The sequence below is a fragment of the Buteo buteo genome, chromosome 5, assembly GCF_964188355.1.
Source record: "Buteo buteo chromosome 5, bButBut1.hap1.1, whole genome shotgun sequence".
NCBI lineage: Eukaryota > Metazoa > Chordata > Aves > Accipitriformes > Accipitridae > Buteo > Buteo buteo.
The window spans coordinates 41,725,089-41,743,694 of record NC_134175.1 but is presented as its reverse complement, the minus strand read 5'-3'; the positions used below and the strand labels follow the sequence as shown (position 1 = coordinate 41,743,694).

At 43.2% G+C, this 18,606-nt stretch overlaps 1 protein-coding gene across 2 annotated transcripts in view; it reads right to left on the bottom strand.

Annotated features, from left to right (window-relative positions):
• The window catches only part of PDIA5 (protein disulfide isomerase family A member 5), a 105,664-nt gene that overhangs the window by 66,367 nt on the left and 20,691 nt on the right, over nucleotides 1-18,606 (bottom strand). Inside the window, exons 4-7 of one of the 2 annotated variants that reach the window (XM_075028792.1) lie at nucleotides 9,735-9,818; nucleotides 8,909-8,954; nucleotides 2,033-2,125; nucleotides 712-772 (exon numbers count right to left, since the gene is read on the bottom strand). In XM_075028792.1, coding sequence (XP_074884893.1) covers nucleotides 712-772; nucleotides 2,033-2,125; nucleotides 8,909-8,954; nucleotides 9,735-9,818 — 284 coding nt within the window. The remainder of the gene's footprint in view (nucleotides 1-711; nucleotides 773-2,032; nucleotides 2,126-8,908; nucleotides 8,955-9,734; nucleotides 9,819-18,606) is intronic. The other variant, XM_075028793.1, reaches the window with a different exon arrangement.

The following is an 18,606-nucleotide window of genomic DNA, read 5'->3' as shown; positions in this document are numbered from 1 at the left end:
TCAAGGTCACAAAAGAAATGCAATTACTCCAATGTGCTCCTTCTCTTTCCTTCCTGCTCTGCCCCCCCCACCATGAAATCCTACTTGTATTCAAGTTACTCCTGCCAATGTAAGTAGGAACACCCAGGGTACCTCCTGGATGAAGTAGGAAAGATATTCCTGCTCCTGACCACTGCACTGTTCCCTCTGCCTGCAGTTTAGAAGAACAAATATGTTGGGTTTTTTTTCAACTCCATGGTCTCCTCCAGAGATCTTTCGCTTGTGTGGAACCAGCTTGTCTTATGCTATGGCCCAAACTGCAAAAGTAAAATGCACGTGCAATACTCGTTTGCACTTACAGCTCCGTACAGGCCAGAGGGCTAGGCACTCTCAGACAGATGAATTAACACTTATGCATTCAGCATACAGTGTTTCTGTTTTGTACAACACAAATATAGAAAGGACAACGGGTAAAGAAATTACAGAAAGCAGCTGCTTGAAAGAACAATGAGCAAGAGTCGTCATCATCACGAGAAAAAGGCAAGACTAGGATACAAGTGATCGGCAGCTAGGAGAAAACTGAGGACAAACAGGCAGAACAACACAAGGAGTTGAATTATAAAGGTGGGACAAGATGGTATTAGCAAAGCACAGGTGAGGCTTCTAGTCAGATTAGGACATCTCTCAGTGGAGAAGGAAGAGTGACATGACAGGACATGCTGGGTTACTTACATGGGGCATAGAACATCATCAGAAGCGGTTTGTCTTCCTTCTTCAGAAGCCTTCTCAATTCCTAGTGAATGAATCAAAAAAATAAAAACAGACCTATACCCAAGGACACCTCTTATTACTTGTGTTACAACTTCAGAAGTTAATATATGAATTCATAGAGTACAGGATCATTTATCTGAGGGCAGAGGAGTCATCCTTCCTAACAGACAAGACTTGAGTTTCTTCTCCTTGCTCAATTTTAACTTGAAATAAGATGGCAAAATTTGTTATAGATTCAAGTATCTGCTAAAAATCCTAGACCAGTATCTTCACTGTTGAGATGTGGAAGTTGCATGGCTTGGTTTATTCTCACTGCAGAATCTCTGACTGGAAACTTTTTCTTCCCTGACCCATCCAAAAAGCCATATTCTAACTCAAAAAGTCAGACAATAACAGACAAACCAAGTTCAGCTTCCACATTATGAAACCTTGTTGAATCTATGAGAAGCTATAAGAAAAGATTTTTCAGTACCAGCATGATAGAGAAACCAGATGAAGTTTTGAAATTGAATGCAAGCCTTGGAAGGCTTGTAACAGAGCACAGAGGGTGAACATTAAAAATTAATCTTCCTACAAAAACTGAATGTCAAAATAACTGTTTCTAATATTAAAAATGAAAGCTAGAAAATTGAAAAGGCCCGTTACGAAATACCAGCTAGAGTCCAATCAATTAAAGTTTTAAAAATCTATAGACTAGAAAACTAATACAAAAGACCAGGCTGATCACATTAGAGATAATGTAACGGGTAGCTCTGTGGTGGCACTGGCTTTTTAAGGTAGTTTCATTGTATTTGCTGCTTTCCCACTTAACACCAAGAGAACAGTTATTGTACAAGGTTAAATCACTCAAGATCTGGATCCTGTTCCTTTCTGCTCCAGACTTCCTCAGGCAGATGAGGGAACCCAAGATTTAATGACAACTTGCAGTTGTAAGAGCAGCATTTTACCTCCTACTTGCATCCTGCAGTGACTGCATCTTGCAAGCTGCTACACTTTCCCGAGACAAACAGGTCTCTTACACACCATCCATAATGCTTTGATACTTGCTATGTAGCTGGCAGACTAATATCATGAACACTTGTGGGGGCAAGGAAGGCAGGAAGCAGGAGACTTTATAGTTATCACAATCCACAAACTTTCTCAAGTCACTTAGAACAGTTTGGATGATTTAAACTTCCCTTCCAAAGAAACGAAATAATGGTGCTTTATTAACACAAACATACATACTCCCTTCATCCTCTATGCTTATAAAACATATAGAACATCTATCCAGCTAATGTACCTTTTCACTGTCAACATGCACAACATCTTTGGCTTCAGGATCTTCCTCCCACAGTGGAGCACCTTCTGGATCCTTGAGAAAAGCCACCATAGACTGTAATGAAGAAGGAAAAAAGCTTTTAAAGCAAAATGAATGGAAACCATGAGACATCCAATCTCAAATCCATGCTGTCATGCAAACCCCATCCAATTAGAGCCTTTGCTTTTCTGCTCATATACTCATCTGCTCTAATGCAGATGAACACAAATCTTCTATTGCAGAACCAAGTGATACATGGGTGTGTACTTTCCTCATAACTGATATCCCAACTTACCATTCCTGTTTCCACTACAAAACTGGGGGAAACAATGTGGAAGTAGACCAGCAGACAGGCAGTAGCTTCGAGGATCCATCAGAGAGCTCTTTCAATGGTACTAGATCTGCAATACTTCCACAGCTACTCCCTAGCTTAGCAGGAAAGATTTCTCTTCATGTAGAGCTCAGGTTCCCATGACCTTCACCATATCTAAGTAACCTATGAATCCAACAGGACTAGTTGGAGGCCACACTGATACTTGCTCTGAGCAAAAGCAATGAACTCCACACTTAAAAGATCAAATTGCTTATTTGGCCAAAGGAAGAAAAATCCTACCAATAGTTCCCTCTATGACCAATCTACCTAGAAACTGCACTCAAGGGATTTTTAAGTAGGATAATAAGAAGCAAATGTGACAAGTGGGAAATATGAGACCCTATGATTCTGCAGCTCCCATATTCAACAAGCTGAGTACACATGCATGCATACTTTATAACTGCTTTACCCGACTGACACGCAACAAACGATCCATTTCAGCAGACCACAGATATTCTCTTTATCATAAGAAAATACTCTCTGATGGTTCTGATTTCAGCCTGAGCCCGAGGGAAACTCCAGCCCTCCGAAGTCAATGAGATGCTCTCCATGGATTCCAGCAGAGTCGCACTGCCCCCCATTTCCAGCTGTACAGGGAAGCACAGGCTTGATCACTGTTATCCTCAGACTTCTGTGCTCTAGGAAACATAATACTTGGTATTCTGTGTTGTCCCACAAACAGGGTCCGTTTACCCAGTATGCAAGCCAATAACACAGAGTCGAGGTATTTTCAAATTAATTTCATTGATGTGCATGAATGGGTACCTGTCTCAAGACAGCACCCCTTTGTCTCAATAATTTCCACATTTATATACTTAAGTAATACATATTCGTTGTTATTTCCCTTAATGATTGGTTCTTTCTTTCTTGCCCTTCACGTAAATTAGTGTGCAGACTCTGTCTTCTTTCTTGTCTTCTTTTGAGTAGGTGGTATCATTTGAGTAGGTGGTCAATGAGTTGGTGGTCACAATCTCCACCTTTTACCTACTTCTTCCCTGATCTTGGCAGTTCCAAGCGGTTCTTCGAGGTTTATTGACCAGACCACAATCCGCTATCTTTTCTAACATAAACATAAAGCCCCATTGTCTAATAGTTAGTTCCTAAACCCTAAATCACATCTAGTTATTGTTTCCCTATTTTAAATATTAACTGATGTGGGCTGTACACAGGACTTCAGCAGCTCCCTGGTTATTTCAATCATATTATACATATTAATTGATAATAAGATTGACCCTGTTGCTTTCTCTGTGGCATTGCTTGTAGGTACATGTCCACTTCCAGACAGGATCTCTGCCGCACCACTAATGTAGTGAGGTCCTGAGGAGCTTCCTTCAATGCAAGAGTGAGTGGATGATGCTGCCACAGCACTAAGTGGACTTACTTGCAGTTGGAGCCAAGAAAACCTTCATTAAAACCTTTTTCAGCCCATGGGATATTTTGCCAAAGCAACTCATGACTGAAGAGCAGAGCTGAGTATATAGTAACACACACCAAGAATATCCATCTAAAAGCCTAGGTTTGTACTCCACCTTCTCAAGAGCAGGTTAGCAGCACACCTGGTGACACATGCCACTGAAACAGCCTCAGAGACACCTTTGCCAACCTCTCTGCCTTTGGTAGGTCTGCTCTGGTACAACATCCCAACAGCTTATCAACAGATAGTGGAGTTCAGCTCATTTTCCTGCATCTCAGTAATGCAAGGCTCGGGAGGATTCAGAGCTTATGGCAGGATCCATTTATTGCATTTATGTTTCTGTCTACTTGCACAGCTAATATTGAAGAGATTTGTCTTATCACAAGAGGCAGCATATATTTAGTCACCAGACAGCAAGCAAAGCACTTAATGTACACAGTAAGAAGACCTAAGGGGTGAGGTAGTAGTGTTGGGACCACAAACACTTCAAGGAGAAGAAATTTGTTTTAATATGGCATTAACAGAGAAAGGAACTAGCTAGGAAAAAAAAATAAAATCAAGTGATTTATAATGGAGTTACAGTTGTAAAAAGCTCTAAAACTAGAGGCATTAACATCCCAAATGATGCCCTAAGAAGACTTAATACTATATGAGGAAAGGAGAGAAGACAAAACAGTGGAGATGTTCTACGTTTAGGAAAGCTACATCAAGTTCTGCTCGCTCTGAGTCTGCACAGACGTCAACTATACACTGGAGGGGAGGAGAGGGGGGTCAACATTTTAAACAGCTAATGAGTGCAATTGACTCTGCTAGTTTCAAGAATTCCTGCATGCCACGTTCAGTCATGTAGAAACAGATGTGGTTAGAGGATGGGGGATTAAAGAGATTTAATTCATCCAGCCTCTCCCTCTCAGCCAAGACAGAAAAAATTAGATGTGTAATGTCTTCTGGCAGGAGCAGGCAGTACATTGCCTTGCACTCATTACTCCACGCAGTGAAGAGAACTTCCTGTGTGCCTTTAAATAGGAAAAAACCACCCCCACCCCACCCCGCCAAACAAACTACAGCACTTTCTAATCACAGAAAAGCAGTGGTCCCCAGGCTGCTGGGTTAGAGACCAGAGCAAGGTCCAGGCCACAGCAAGCCCCACGCTGAAGAATCAGCTACACTCCTGTCCTGCCATGACATGGTCAGGACCTGCTTTGACCCCACGGCACCCACAGAGCCACACTGGGCTGTAATCCGCCACCCAAATGCCTGCGACAGCTTTGAACCTTAAACATTGATTCAGCAGAATACAGGACATGGCTTCAGCCAGCCTATGCTGCTAAAAGCAAGCAAGTTTTAAAAGCACAATAGCTGGCTATCACATATGGACCTCGGTTTTAACCTGAAAAATATATATACATACACACACACAGAGAAATGCATCCCTGTACTTTTCACTCCTTGGAAGCATAATGCAATATTTTTATATTTATATTTATGCATAAAGCTAATAAAAAGACTTCCCTTGATTCCACGCACATGCTCCTTACAACAGCAAACTTGAAAAGGATTCAGAGTATAGAGCAGGACCAATTTATTGGGTTAGTCTATTCCCTTTGCTAGTACTGAGCAGATTTATACTTTAATGAGTTTTCTTCATTTTAGAAGGAGAGCAAAACTCTCCCTGTACTTTATCCTCCAGAAAGGGCTTCATTATGTAATAAAGACAGCCTGGGTACTGGCCTTATGGCACTGTCAAGGATTAGGACACGGTGTGGCTAAAGCAACATATGAACAGATGTATCAGTTAAGATCAAAGACTCATCTAAGCTTAGATCTCCAACAGCAGCTGACTACAGATACTTGGGGAAAAACTATGCTAGTACCATTCTTAAATAACATATACTGGTATATGCTCTCAATTTCTGGCAAAAAGTAATTAAGTTTATGGACTCTGCACCAGCGGTTGTATTTGGACCTCTGTGCTTGCTAACTATCAATGGATCTATCCTTCATGACTATCTAAAACTGTTAAGACTCCTAAATTCTTGGCTTTCACAACATGTAGCTATGAGTTCCACAACTACTTTTTTTGTTGGTTTTTTTTTAAACATTGCAGTTATTTGTTTCAAATCAGCCGTCCCAAAATGCCCCTGTTTGCACCCAAGTCTGGAGAAAAAAAAATAGGTAACCATTCCCTTTTTCAAGCTATTCACGGTTATACAAATATCTATTGTAATCTCCTCCAGTTATCCTTTTTTCCAAGCCCAAGAATCTTCACGTGAATGTTCAAGCCATCCATGCCTCTGATCATCCTCACTGCCCTTCTGCAGTACTTCCACACCCTTCACTTCATGGGGCAACCTGAATCACATACAAGATACAGGATGAAGGAACTCAATGGACTCGGAGGGTAGAATAACATTTCCTCTTCCATTCTCTGTTCCTTTCCTACCATTTGACTTTTAAATACTGTTAAGCGCAGGGCCAGTATTTTCAAGCCAACCACTGTCCTGTCTGGTAATTCAAAACCCATTACAACAGTCTGCATGACTCCAGCATAGCTGGGCCTGCATCCTTTCCTTCCCTCACGTTCTTTACCCCACAAGTTCCTACTTTCATATTGACAAGCCACTTGGTATTGTGAGAACCTAAGCCCTTCTGCAGAGAGTTGGAAATTTTATTTTTTTTAAACTATTCCTAATAATTTGGCACCACTGAACTTTGTTATCTTGCAGTCCACCACCCTTTACAAGATACCCCAGACAGCTCAGATCCTAACACAGGTCTCAGCAGCAGGAGGTTCTGACTGCTAACTAACTTCACCCCCACTGTGAACACTGAGCTATCCTTTATTCCTCATTTTTCTAACAGTAAACCCACAAGGGCATCTCTGCTAATTACATAAGGATTTAGTTACTTTAAGAAATGAAAAGCTTTTCTTAAAAATACAAGTACACTATCAGCTGGATCAGTCACATCTATGAAATTGCCATTACTTCAGAAGAATCCTTTTACAGTTCTTCAGAGCTGTGTCCATCACTCTCCAAAATGTCATACATATATTAGTATGTCTACTGGATGCCTGGAAAGAACATCCAAGTTTTATTGCCACAAGCTTGCTGAATGATGTGAAACAAATCCTTTAATCTCCTTGTTCTTCAGTGTGTCCACCTGTCCGTAAAATGAGTATGATACCCTACGTAATTGTGTTGCTCTGCCGCTCGTTGTTTGTGATGTACTGGGAGATTCCTGACAAACACAGCTGAGAGAGAAAGAAAGGTCACTGCCTCAACAGAAGAAAACAAGAAGTGGTATAGAGGGAGAAATATAGAAAATATTCAGGCAGCTGTGAGCAGCAGAACAAGTAAACACTCAGCTGAGTTATTTGACTACTGCCCAGATCTGATACACTGTCCAACCTGTAAATCATAAGCAGCTGGTTTCGCAGGGGCAGTTAAAGTAAGAAAAACTAGAGCTCCTAGAGTGAGGGAGCTTCAAAACACCTCTTCCACCCGCACCGGAATCCCACATCCCTGTCCACAGGATGCTGCTTCCTTCTCCCCAGCAGGCAGGGCAAAAGGGAAGGGGGAAATGCTCATCACAAAACAGCAACTGAAGGAATAAATGGTATGGTTCCTGTTGTGCTACGATTGCCTCTCAGCCCCACACTCCCTGGGGCTCTGCAGGTGCTTTCCAGTTGATCTGATCTGTAAAGAAGAGTCACAGCACTGATTTCTGGCTGCAGCACTTTACGGAGGGCAGGAAAGACATGTCATGCGTTGTTTAAATCACCCAAGTTTAAGCAACTAACAAGTCACCCTTGCCCCACCACCCACCAAGAGGGAAAAAAATTCACCAGGTGCATTCCTTCACTAAGTGCAGAAGGAGCTTCAGGCACTTGCTGACTAGGCGGGGTATCTAACATTGCCCTTCCTAGCACCAGGCAAGATTTCTGCTGCAGGAGATGGGAAGATACACCATCCTACTCTCCCAGCCTCAGGCGAATCCTGCATGACAACCCCAAGTGCAGGCTGAACAGATGATTCAAACCAGGGCTTGCTTCCAAGGCAGTCCTCCCATCACCACCCCACAACAACTCTGCCTGTAAAAGGAAGGTCCAGAGCAAACGCGCTTAGGAACGGCCACTCTGACAGACTCAGGTTCGTGTAGCATCTCACGCAGGCTTTCCTCCATCCCAGGCCAAACCCCTGAACGAGCCAGAAAGGGGAAGTAAACGCAACAATGTCAGCCTGGGGTGGTGCCACCAAGCCTCCACAAGACCAACGATGGTGCAGTGCCTGCGTTTGCTGGAGGAGGAAGAGAAATGGGAACTGGGCATTAGAGCTGAACAGAAGTCATTTCTGGAAGCCAAGACATCGCAGGGCTGCAGCCTGACGTGAGGCTACTCCCAGCGCTTCACCACGGCTTCACAGAGGAAGGCTGCAAACTTTTGGCCTGCTTACTGTGCTTTTAATCCACCATTTCCACAATCATCAAGATCTACACATTCATTTCATGTGTCATGTCCTCTGCCTTCCACTGCCCTCACAGAATGTTGCTTTCTGTTGCTTTGTGTCAAGGTCTGCAGGAGAAGGAAGGTCGTTTTATCCCTGCTGCACTCACAGCATATCCATAGGAACTGTGGTTCCATAATCCGACAAAAGATAAGGCCACTCAGCTCTCTTTAAAGTTTATAAACGCACAACCTAAAAACCTCAGAGAACTCCTTATCAAAATGCAGTATCAGCTAATGCTTTTTAGTTATACTGCCATTAACAGCACCTTGTAATCAAACCAAGAATATCCCTATTTGTTACCAGCCTGCAAGTTAACTCACAATTTACATTAAAGTTCAACATGGGTTCAATCTTTTTAATAATACACAATTTTCCTGGATCTCTGGTTGGCAGACACGTACACACACAAAAACCTTTAGGTCATTCTGACAGCTGTTTATGAAGATTAACCCCCTCCCTTTCATGCCTTTAGCATGAAAAAGTACCAACACCTTTTTAATCCACAAATGTCTCCCCCATATCTAGCAAAACCAAAAGAATAATAATCAAATATTTAAATTTACCTTCAATGTGACCGCTCTGTTATATTCAGTATGAAATGCACCGTCCCTGTTGAACAAGGAGTAGGGAATAGTGTTAACTTACAGAAACGTTGCTGGAAATCATACAGCTGCTCTTCCTCACTTCCCACTAACTAGAAAATGTTATCCTGCTAAAGCCACAGAACTAAGTAGAATTTACAGTACAGTAATTTCAGGGGGAAAAAAAGAGTAAGGAAAAAGGGAGGGTGCAAAAGAGAGTGTAAAGCAAACAGGTTTCTAGTAAATAATTTCCTCCCTAACACTTTTACAAGAATATTTACTAAGGCACAATCTTTGGAGATGGAGATGCAGCTGCTTGGTGTCTCTTACACTTAACGGTACTCCCACTCCTATTATTTCCAGGAAGAAAATCTCTTGCTGTCTCACTACACTTGCCTTTCTCCACTTACTTTATGAAGTACTATGTCAAGTCTGAAAAGCAAGCATAGAGAGGTGAAGCAACTTGCCTAAGGCACATGCCAGTGGGCACGTGACAGAGAAAGTAAGAGAGCTCAAATCTCAGGCATCAGCCCTGTGCATTGGGTAGTTTTAGTCCACTGGGCATCTCTCCCAGGCACCCCGCTCGTGCTTTTAGTGTACTCTATTCAACAGCAGAATAAATTTATCTCAACTTCTGTCACAACACATGCTTGCAAACTGAAGAAACAGCAGTCAATTTCACATGTCAAAGGATAAAAAAATAAGAAGTCTTTCTTCATGCTGCAGCATTATGGAGCTGCAAGGAGAACAAATCGTCCTAACAAGGGCATCAACAATTAGGAACTACAAATCCCAGCCCAGCACTCACTTATAATGGAGTAATTCCACTCCTTTCTCCTTTGAATTAGGATCTACTTTCATCTTCTTGCATAATTTTCGGCTTTCAGTATCACTGCAAAAAACACATATTGGAAGAAAAATGGTTACAAGAAAGGAAATCAAATGCATTCAGTTCTGAAAACTCATTGCTGTGCTCCCTCATCAGCAATTAGTTGCAACTAACAGTAATTTGGAAGCTGTTCAGCTAAGTTTGTGGGACAAGCATTGTGGAAAGCTGCATTAGCCACTTTAGTTTCTCCATTTGCTTGGTCAGGACACAGTGAACTGTGTTAAAACCACATTCCAAAGGCAGACCCTAACCAGTAGAAAAGCAGCCCGTTCTAGCATGTGCAAGTACCTCAGTAGACCTTCTGTCCAAGGGATTAACATAAAATTTAGGAAGTCAAGTTTTCAAGAAGACCGTGCTACTGTTAGGGTGGTGTTCAAAGAGTACTGTTTGTGAAAAGATTCAAAGAAGAGCAGGTCAGCTTTTCTATCTGGCAGAAAATAACGCAAAACCAAAAAGAAACATCTTCATGGTATCTCAAAGCCCAGATCACAAGTGACTAGCCTTAAAAGGTCCTGCAGAAAACAAAAACCAATTCAAATTTTGAAGGCCCAAGCCCAGGAACCCCATTCACTCTAGGTATGAGGGATGTGTCCTGGAGCCACACCTGGCAAGTGGAGGTAAAGACCATCTGCCACAGCTCCTGAACGAGGAGGCGTGTAACAGCAGACAGACCTGCTGGAGGTGGTTTTCAAACTGAACAAGAGTGAATTGCTTCCAGCACCAGATCGGCTGAGTTGAAGAAGAGAGAAGGGTCACTGGAGAAAACTGCATATACATTTGCTTAGGTGGGCAGGTAAAGGGTCTTCATGGCCCAACTGCTGTTCTAAACAATGTAGAAGTGAAGCTATAAGGATGCTTTAAGCTGAAGTGAATATGAAGTGAAAGACCTCGGGAGATGAGTGAAACAGTACAACTACAAAGAAAAGAGGATGATTCACACTGACAAGACTATTCTTTGCATTGACAAACAGAAAGATTAAAAAGCTTGGAAACTTGCTCCCAGCAGAGGACAACTTGTACCTTTTACACAGATAAATCAATTTAGAAAATGAAAACACTGAAAACCCATCAAGTTTAAACTGATTAGAGCCACATTAGAGACACCGAGATGCAAGGGTTGCAAGAACTCCACCAAATTAAGTGCTGCTGCCAACACTAGTGCTAATTCTCCCAATGTTCTCCAGCTGCCTTTCTGCAAATGTAAGGAACAACAAACAGTAAGTTTGCAGTGTGCTGCAGATGAGAGCACGCCTTTGTGGAAGCTTCCCAAATGCTTATTGTAGAGGGAAATGAGGAGGGATGTGCCATGGACACATGCATCAAAATCAGAATATTATGCTGAAGACAGAAATGAGCATTTTAAGGAACTAACAAAGCATGCAACTACCTCACTAGGAAGGAGCACCTGTAATCCCAGTTGTATGTTTATCTGAAGAGTCTTACTGAATTTATGTCAGTTCTGCATTTTCAGATCATAGCCAAAGCTAGGCATTGTAATCCATAGATGCCTTCTTTGCTTCTCCAGCAGGCTGGAGATGTGAGCCTGAGAAGACAGTTGTTTTCCTGTTGTCTGCTGCATCTTTGTTTTCCCCAGACTGTAGTGGAAGGTGGAGCTAAAACATGTTACCTGTTCATTGAGTAACATGAACACGTCTCCTTGTAACAAAACTAGATTACAAAACAAATAGCCTGGATTTGGAGTTTTGCTGAAAAGCTGGTTTGCCATGTGGAGTTTGTACAGAAAGTCTGCAGCAACATCAAACCCAGGGCCCAGAAGCATCCTGCCTTCTCTCACCTGCAGCCCTCCGACAGTCCCATGGGCTAAACCTAAGCGACTCGAAGGTCAGGGAATCTCAGGAGGAGGCACCAGTTTCAGATCACCCTCCTGTCCTACCCCAGACAGATCTGGAGGCATAGAGAAGCCCTTGTGGCCCTGCTGCAGCTGACTGCCAGACAGGTAACTAAAGTCAGCCCGCACACAGTCAACACTTGTAAATGCTCTTCTAGACACTTCCAGATGTTTCCAGGATACACATATATTTGTGGCCATCTCAGCCTTGCCAAGACAAATGTCAGGTGGTTGACGTGAACAAGTGTAATGCTGAAACCTACCTCCAGCAACAGGGTCTGTGAAACCCCAAGATGTACAGACAATTGTTCCAGCATCAGTAGAGGACCAAAATGGGTATCAAGACAATTCTGCTGCCAGTTCTGCCACCAATTTGGTGCAACTTCAAGCCAGGTGGGGAAAAAAAGTATAATTTTTCCTTATGTGTCATTTAGAGATCCGGATACTCATCTTAGAAAAGTTCTGCAAGCTTTACAGTGGAAAAAGGCTACAAAATATTACTACTGCGATGTACCTCTGAGCAAGCAACTACCAACTCCTACCAATTCATTTTCTGTTTGCATGAGTTTCTGTTAAAAAAAAAAAGAAAGATATGAACAGCTGTTTCACTGGAAGGAAACAGGATCTAAGCCTGCCCTGCTTTCAGGACTGTTCCACTTGTAGAGATTCACATAGCTGCCTGAATGCACATCCATTACCACAGGAAAGAAAGCAGCAGTTTGCTCCAGTATGTCTCTTACCATTTAGTGGGCAGATTCTCTGCACCGCTGCATTGGGAGTTCAGTCTGTTTATGCAAGCTATCTGCACTGATGCAAGGGATAGAAAAGGAGCAAATTCCCAGAATAGGAAGTGTCTAAATATGTATCAGTAATTTTTTCATGCATCAGTGCAGATTTTTGCACATGCCAGACCCCCCAGCTCAGATGCTATACTAACGATTCTTTGGAAAAAGCAGAAAAGGAGGCGTATAGAAATGACAGAGATGGACTCATTCTGCTTTTCCTTTCTGCTTTCACTTACAGCCAGACAAAAATAACCTGCAAAGAGCAACCTGCTCTGATATCACTTGGTAATGACCATTATCTTTAATAAGAGTAAATATCAACACAGATGCAGCCTCTGCTCTGAGATTTGCCTCTTTTGGATCTCAGCCAACAGCCTCTCTCTGAAGATGAGCTCCTCAACTCTCACATGGGAGAGGGTAATTAGGACTCCAGTTCTTGCAATTTAATTATACAACTTGAAGAGGCAGTGTAAGAGTTTGTTATAAAGACTAAAAGAAAAAGAAGAAGGGAAAAAAAGGAACAAAAAAGCAACAAAAACCCAAAACCTAAAAAGCCAGAAACCACCCCCAAAATCAGCACGCTACCACCCAGACACTCCAGACAAGGCACCAGGCTCAGGAAACACTGGTTTGAGCATGAGGTCAGTAACGTGCCCCCAGCAGCCATCCTTGGCTGCCTCCTGGCATTTCTGTCCAGAGCAATTTGAACCCTCCCAAGTGCCTGCTGTGCTACTGCTGAAGAGACCCCTGCTTTGCCTGCAGGCAGTCCTACAGATCATCCAGCTTCATCTCTGTGGAACATCATCCAATACATCAGCCTATTTGCAATACCACAAAGGGCCTAACCAGCTGCTGTCTATGTGGTAATAAGGTCAAACCTTAAGCGGTACCATGGCACGGCTTCCTTCCACTCCCACAGGCACGTTCCCCACAAAACCAAACCAGGGCTCCAAACAGCTCCTTTGCTACAGAAGCAAAGACATATGGCAGCTTGGTAAAAAGAACGATAAAATGAAAGATCCAAGTTGACCTAACTAAGCAAGAAGTCTAAGCAACAACAAAGAGTGCGTGCATCACAGGAATACCTCACCCTTTCCATTCACATCGCCATCTCCTCTACTGGGAGACACTTCTGTCGTTTGGGGTTACGATGGAGCTGGCGGGAAGCCTGACCGGAGCACTCCCTGTAAACCTCTGGGGTCCACTGTCAGCATTAGCATGCATGAATAATCACTTTACCCAGGCAGCCAGCTGTTACCGGGGCAGGAGGAAGGCGAAGGGCTTGTGAAGGAGATCTGACCTCCTTTGGCTCACCACCAGTGAAGCCAGCCCCAGAAGGGGACATGCCACAGGCATTCCTCAGGAGCAGCACAGGATGCTCTGCCTGTGCAGGGCTGCACACAGGCCTGGCAGCTCGCGGTCGTAGGATGGAGAAGCACTAAGAGATACTGATGGCAGTCCACAGTGGCAGGAGCAACCCAGAGAAAGGCTTTTGCAGCAATGTGTCAAGGTAATTTGGAGAGGGAAACAACAGAGGACAAAGCCAGACAGGAGGAACACAAAATAAGATCCAGGAGTTTGGCCGCAGTAAGTCCACATTGGTTTCTATAAACAAAACAAGTCTGAGCTGGGTAGATCCTGAGTAGAAAGTGGTGCATGGAGGTGGCAGTCCAAAACACCCTTCTTGGGGCAAATTCAAATATTGTCCTGGCAGGTCCTGAAGGCAGCAGGGTAAGACCGAATATCCTCGGCACCATCCTCTCTCACAAGCACAAATAAGATCTTCTGCAGCTCCTTAATTATTTCCCTTACCACCTAATGCTGCCCATTGGCTTCTCATCAAGAAGGGAAAAACAACCCTACAACCACATCAGCCTCTGAGGAGGAAGGATCTGGAATGACTGTCAAATCCCCTCTTAGGAAATGACAAAAATGCCATCCAAAACCAGTTCACGTCTCCATTTGCCAACGTAATAGCAGCATGTGCATGTGTTGGTCGTGCCACTTCGATGACACGGTGCTGGCATCTACTAACACTTTGCAACGCAGACTGGACCCAGCCTTCTTTTTCACCTGTACCTACAGTGTTTCCAGGCACAAGAGAAGTAATTAATAAAAACACCAACAGCACCAATTTAAGTAACAAGGTCAGTAAATCTGCCTGCACAAAACCTATCTCACTCCTCTATCGGCATATCATGTAACCACATGTGAACCACAGACCTCACAATCTGTAAACAGATTTTATCTCTCCTATCTGTACATCTCTCAGTCTGAAACAAGGTTCAACAATCCACATAAATTATGCTTCGGCAGTCCCTTACATCACAGTTGTGCCTGTAGACCCCAACGCAACGGAGGCTCTGTTCTGTCAGTGGCTGTACGGATACAACACTGTCATTGTCCCAATAGCTGGAAGAGACAAGACTGACCAGGTAAGGAGGAGGTACAGGCTCTGAGAGCAGGGCGACATGGCAAAGCAGAAATAGGGCTGCCTACAAAGCAAGCCTCCCAACACTGGAAAAAAGCTTTAGAAGGTACCAGTCAAAGCCATCACCTTGTTACCAGCATGCTCTCTCATTATTGTCTCTATTGTTTAATTGCTTTCATTCTTCTATGTTATGGTGAAAACCATCATACAGAGAACAACTCCAGTTATAACTTCAGGGAAGTGCAACCGCAGTTTCAGACCAGCCCTCAGAAGTGAATTATCAAACAGGGTTTCCCAGCCCAATGCACAGCCTCTGCAATGCCCTCTGGCTACCTTCCATAGAACACCCTCTCCAGACAACAGACTGATGAACATCCTGAGAAAGCATGGAGCTGAGATCCTGCCAAACAATTAATTGAGCTTGTGACCCAGAAAAGCAGCAAAAGGGGTGTCAACACCAGATATTTCCTCAAGCCACCTAAAAATAAAAACCACATTTGCACTTGCAAACCTAATCTGAAAGAGGAAGTAATTAACAGTCAGTTGTAGTGAGATGTGCTCCTACAACGTTTCAAAATAAAAAATGCAATTCATTACCCATCGTTGGGGTCAATATGGGATTTTGACTATGCTCCTTGCACTCATCAATCCCACCCTCCAACAAGGACCGTGTGATCCCTGTACACTACAGCAGTTGGTGTACTTTGCTGACCAAACAAAAACAGACAGACCCCCTGCAAAACTCTCTTCCTCTCAGACTGCGGGCATTGCCTCCCCATCATCCTCACTCCTCCCTCCCAGCCCGGGGTGGCAGCTGCCACAACTACTGCTGCTGACAGTATGTCACATTCGTAAGGCTCCTCATATTCTCTAATGATCCCAGACCTTTCTGTATCACTCTCTTGAGAGATCTGAAATCAGAGAAAAAAAAAAACCCACTTCTTAAACCATCAGCCTAGCGTGCAAGAGCACTTCTCCAAAGAGCTGTGCTAAGCAGCCGCTGGATGGTAATGGCTTACATCTACTTGAACAGAAAGCCCATACACAGCTCTCAGTGCAGACAGGCACTTTGATACTACTACGTTCCTGAGTGGGGTTTAAGAACCTGCAGACACCAAAATAGGAACAGGACCCAGGAGAGACAGACACAGAAGTAATCAGCACAGGAAGCTTAAAACACAAGATTTGTCTTTAAAAACAGAGCAACATTCTGCCACCATTCTAGTTTCCTGATGGAAATTATCTTATAAAAGAAGTAACAATAGCAACAGGTTTCCATAGTACAGAACAAACGAGCCATTCAAACATTGTGGCAGATTAAAAGCTTGAATCGTTTAAGGGATGGGGGAGCATGAAAACCAAAACCAGAAAACATGCTGTTGAAAAGAATTAAAGATTAGGATTAGCAGACTGACAGGACAGAGTCTCATCTGAATTTAGGGCCTGATTTTCCCCCCTAGAACTCAGCAAAAAGCTTCCCTGTGACCCACGAGGCAATCGCAGCCTTCTGCTCCAAACACTCCCCTGGAACGTGCCAGGAATGCAAACAGAATAATCCATGTGCTGCGCAGACCCAGCACCACTCGTCACCCAATACAAACGACTCCCTGTGCCCATTAGTCAATTAGAGAGGCCAGGAATCTATATGAATGAGATTAAAAAGAAGTATTTTCTGAAAACTAAAACCCATGAGATTAATTCCTACTGGAAGCAAGAGCGAGCCAAAGAGCAGAAAGAAACCCAAGACAAAAAGGTAACAGGTATCATCAAGCAAAAACAATTAAGGGAAAAAATTATAAGCTCCAGCCCTGCAGAAAGTCAAGAAGTTATAATGAACGGTACTTTCCATGGAAACATAAATTAGTAAGAGGCACTCGGCAGCCCACATACCTGCACAGAAATAAGGTGAACACGTTCACAGGAGCTACCAAAGGCTTTGCAGGGACTTCTAGAAACACCGAACACTTGAACTCTCTTTGCAAAGCAGCAGCTTTCTTCATTGGACTCATCCAGACCTCCTCTAACTCATACAAGCTGGTACAGCAGAACACTGTCCTAACCTGGGACACAAGACAGCTCTATCTTTGAGTTCACACCAATCTAAGATCCCCACAAAAGCAGGTTTTGAATGTATCACCCACAGGCACACAGACACTGCAGCACATTATACTGTTCCCTTGGTAGCCTGTTTTACGACCTTTAGCTGCGCTATGGGTCTGGAGAGGATGCTAGAGGATGTTTCAAATGAAGTATTGAATGCAGGAAAATGGAGGTAACTTTACATAAAATCTTAGCTCGCTTACTCTTCATTTTAGTCTGAAAAGCAGCAATGTTTAAGCTGTTAATGAGCAATTCTAGGCAATATCCATGGAACACACAGTTAGGATGAAACTGAGACATGAGCCCAGGCTTGTACACCCAAACACTACAGTGGATTTTAGTTAAACACTGTGCATTTCTGAATTAATGCAATATACCTGACTAAGTGCATTTATGTTAGAAACCGAGAGCTTACTTAAAGGAATTTTTTTCAGACTGGTATGGCACTTCCTGCATGGTCACTCTTACAGGAAAATAAAAGGGCTTTAATGCGAATTAGCATTAACCACGCAGAGGTTATGACAGAGATAGGAGGAAGGCATTGAAAACCTATGCTGCAAATGCACAGTTTGCCCATGTAAATTGCATCCACACAAGGACCACGCTGTCAGTGTAACTACACTTGCGAAGTGTTCCTGATGGACACCTGGCTTACCTCCCCTGGACCAGCTGCAAACGGAGCCCCTGCTACCTCCCCCAGGCTGGCACCTAACATTACCTGCCACCCACCCCTGAGCTGCCACTGCCCTTCGCCTTCAAGGCAACTGTCGAAAAAGGCAGAAATCCCATGCACAGCAAATGTACTTGGATGGAAGGGGTCGCATCAGTGCAAGAGCAGCGCTCCTTTCTTCTTCCTTTTTTCTCTCTCTCCATTAGGTCTGGTCATTTTTATTTGCAATTTCAAAGCTTTTCATCAGCTTTAAAATTCAACTACAAGGAACGGAGATGAGTAGACTTATTCTCTTAAATAAATCCTTCTTCTGATCAGCTTTATAGGAGTGAAGGTAAAAACTAAAGAGCAAAATGACACTTAATGCCATCTGTACCAGCAGCCTTACTTCTGAAATTCCTCCCTGCTATTTCAAGGCATTAAAGAAATTCATTTATGATTGTGTTTATGGGTAAAGCCTTTCTGTATCAATGCACTAGGAAATTAGAAATTTGGGAAGGAAGATTTCATCTAAAAGGCAGATAAACACAGAAATTGGGGGAAATCCCAGAAAAGACAATTACTCATTAGATTTGGTGCTATCGTGAACCAGCACATATTTAGATGCATAGCCTTGAAAGGCCTGCTTTACCAGCCAAATTACAGTCTTACCTTTATGCTAAGTGTCATGGGATTGCAACAATAACAAGCAATTATTGGGAATGGGGACTACAAGAATGACGCACAGGACACACAAAAGGGACTACAAGAATGACACGCAAGAGCAGAAAAAGTGGGATTAAAACCAACCAAAAATTAGTCAAACATTTTAACCAGATGGCATTTACTCTTCCTAGCAGTCTGATGTGCTAAAGCCAAGCACATGCGCTATGACAGCAGATGGAAATCACACAGCTTTGTTTATGTTTGGGACCTACAGTAAAGGGAACCATGCAAGTCTGAACAGAGAATAGTTA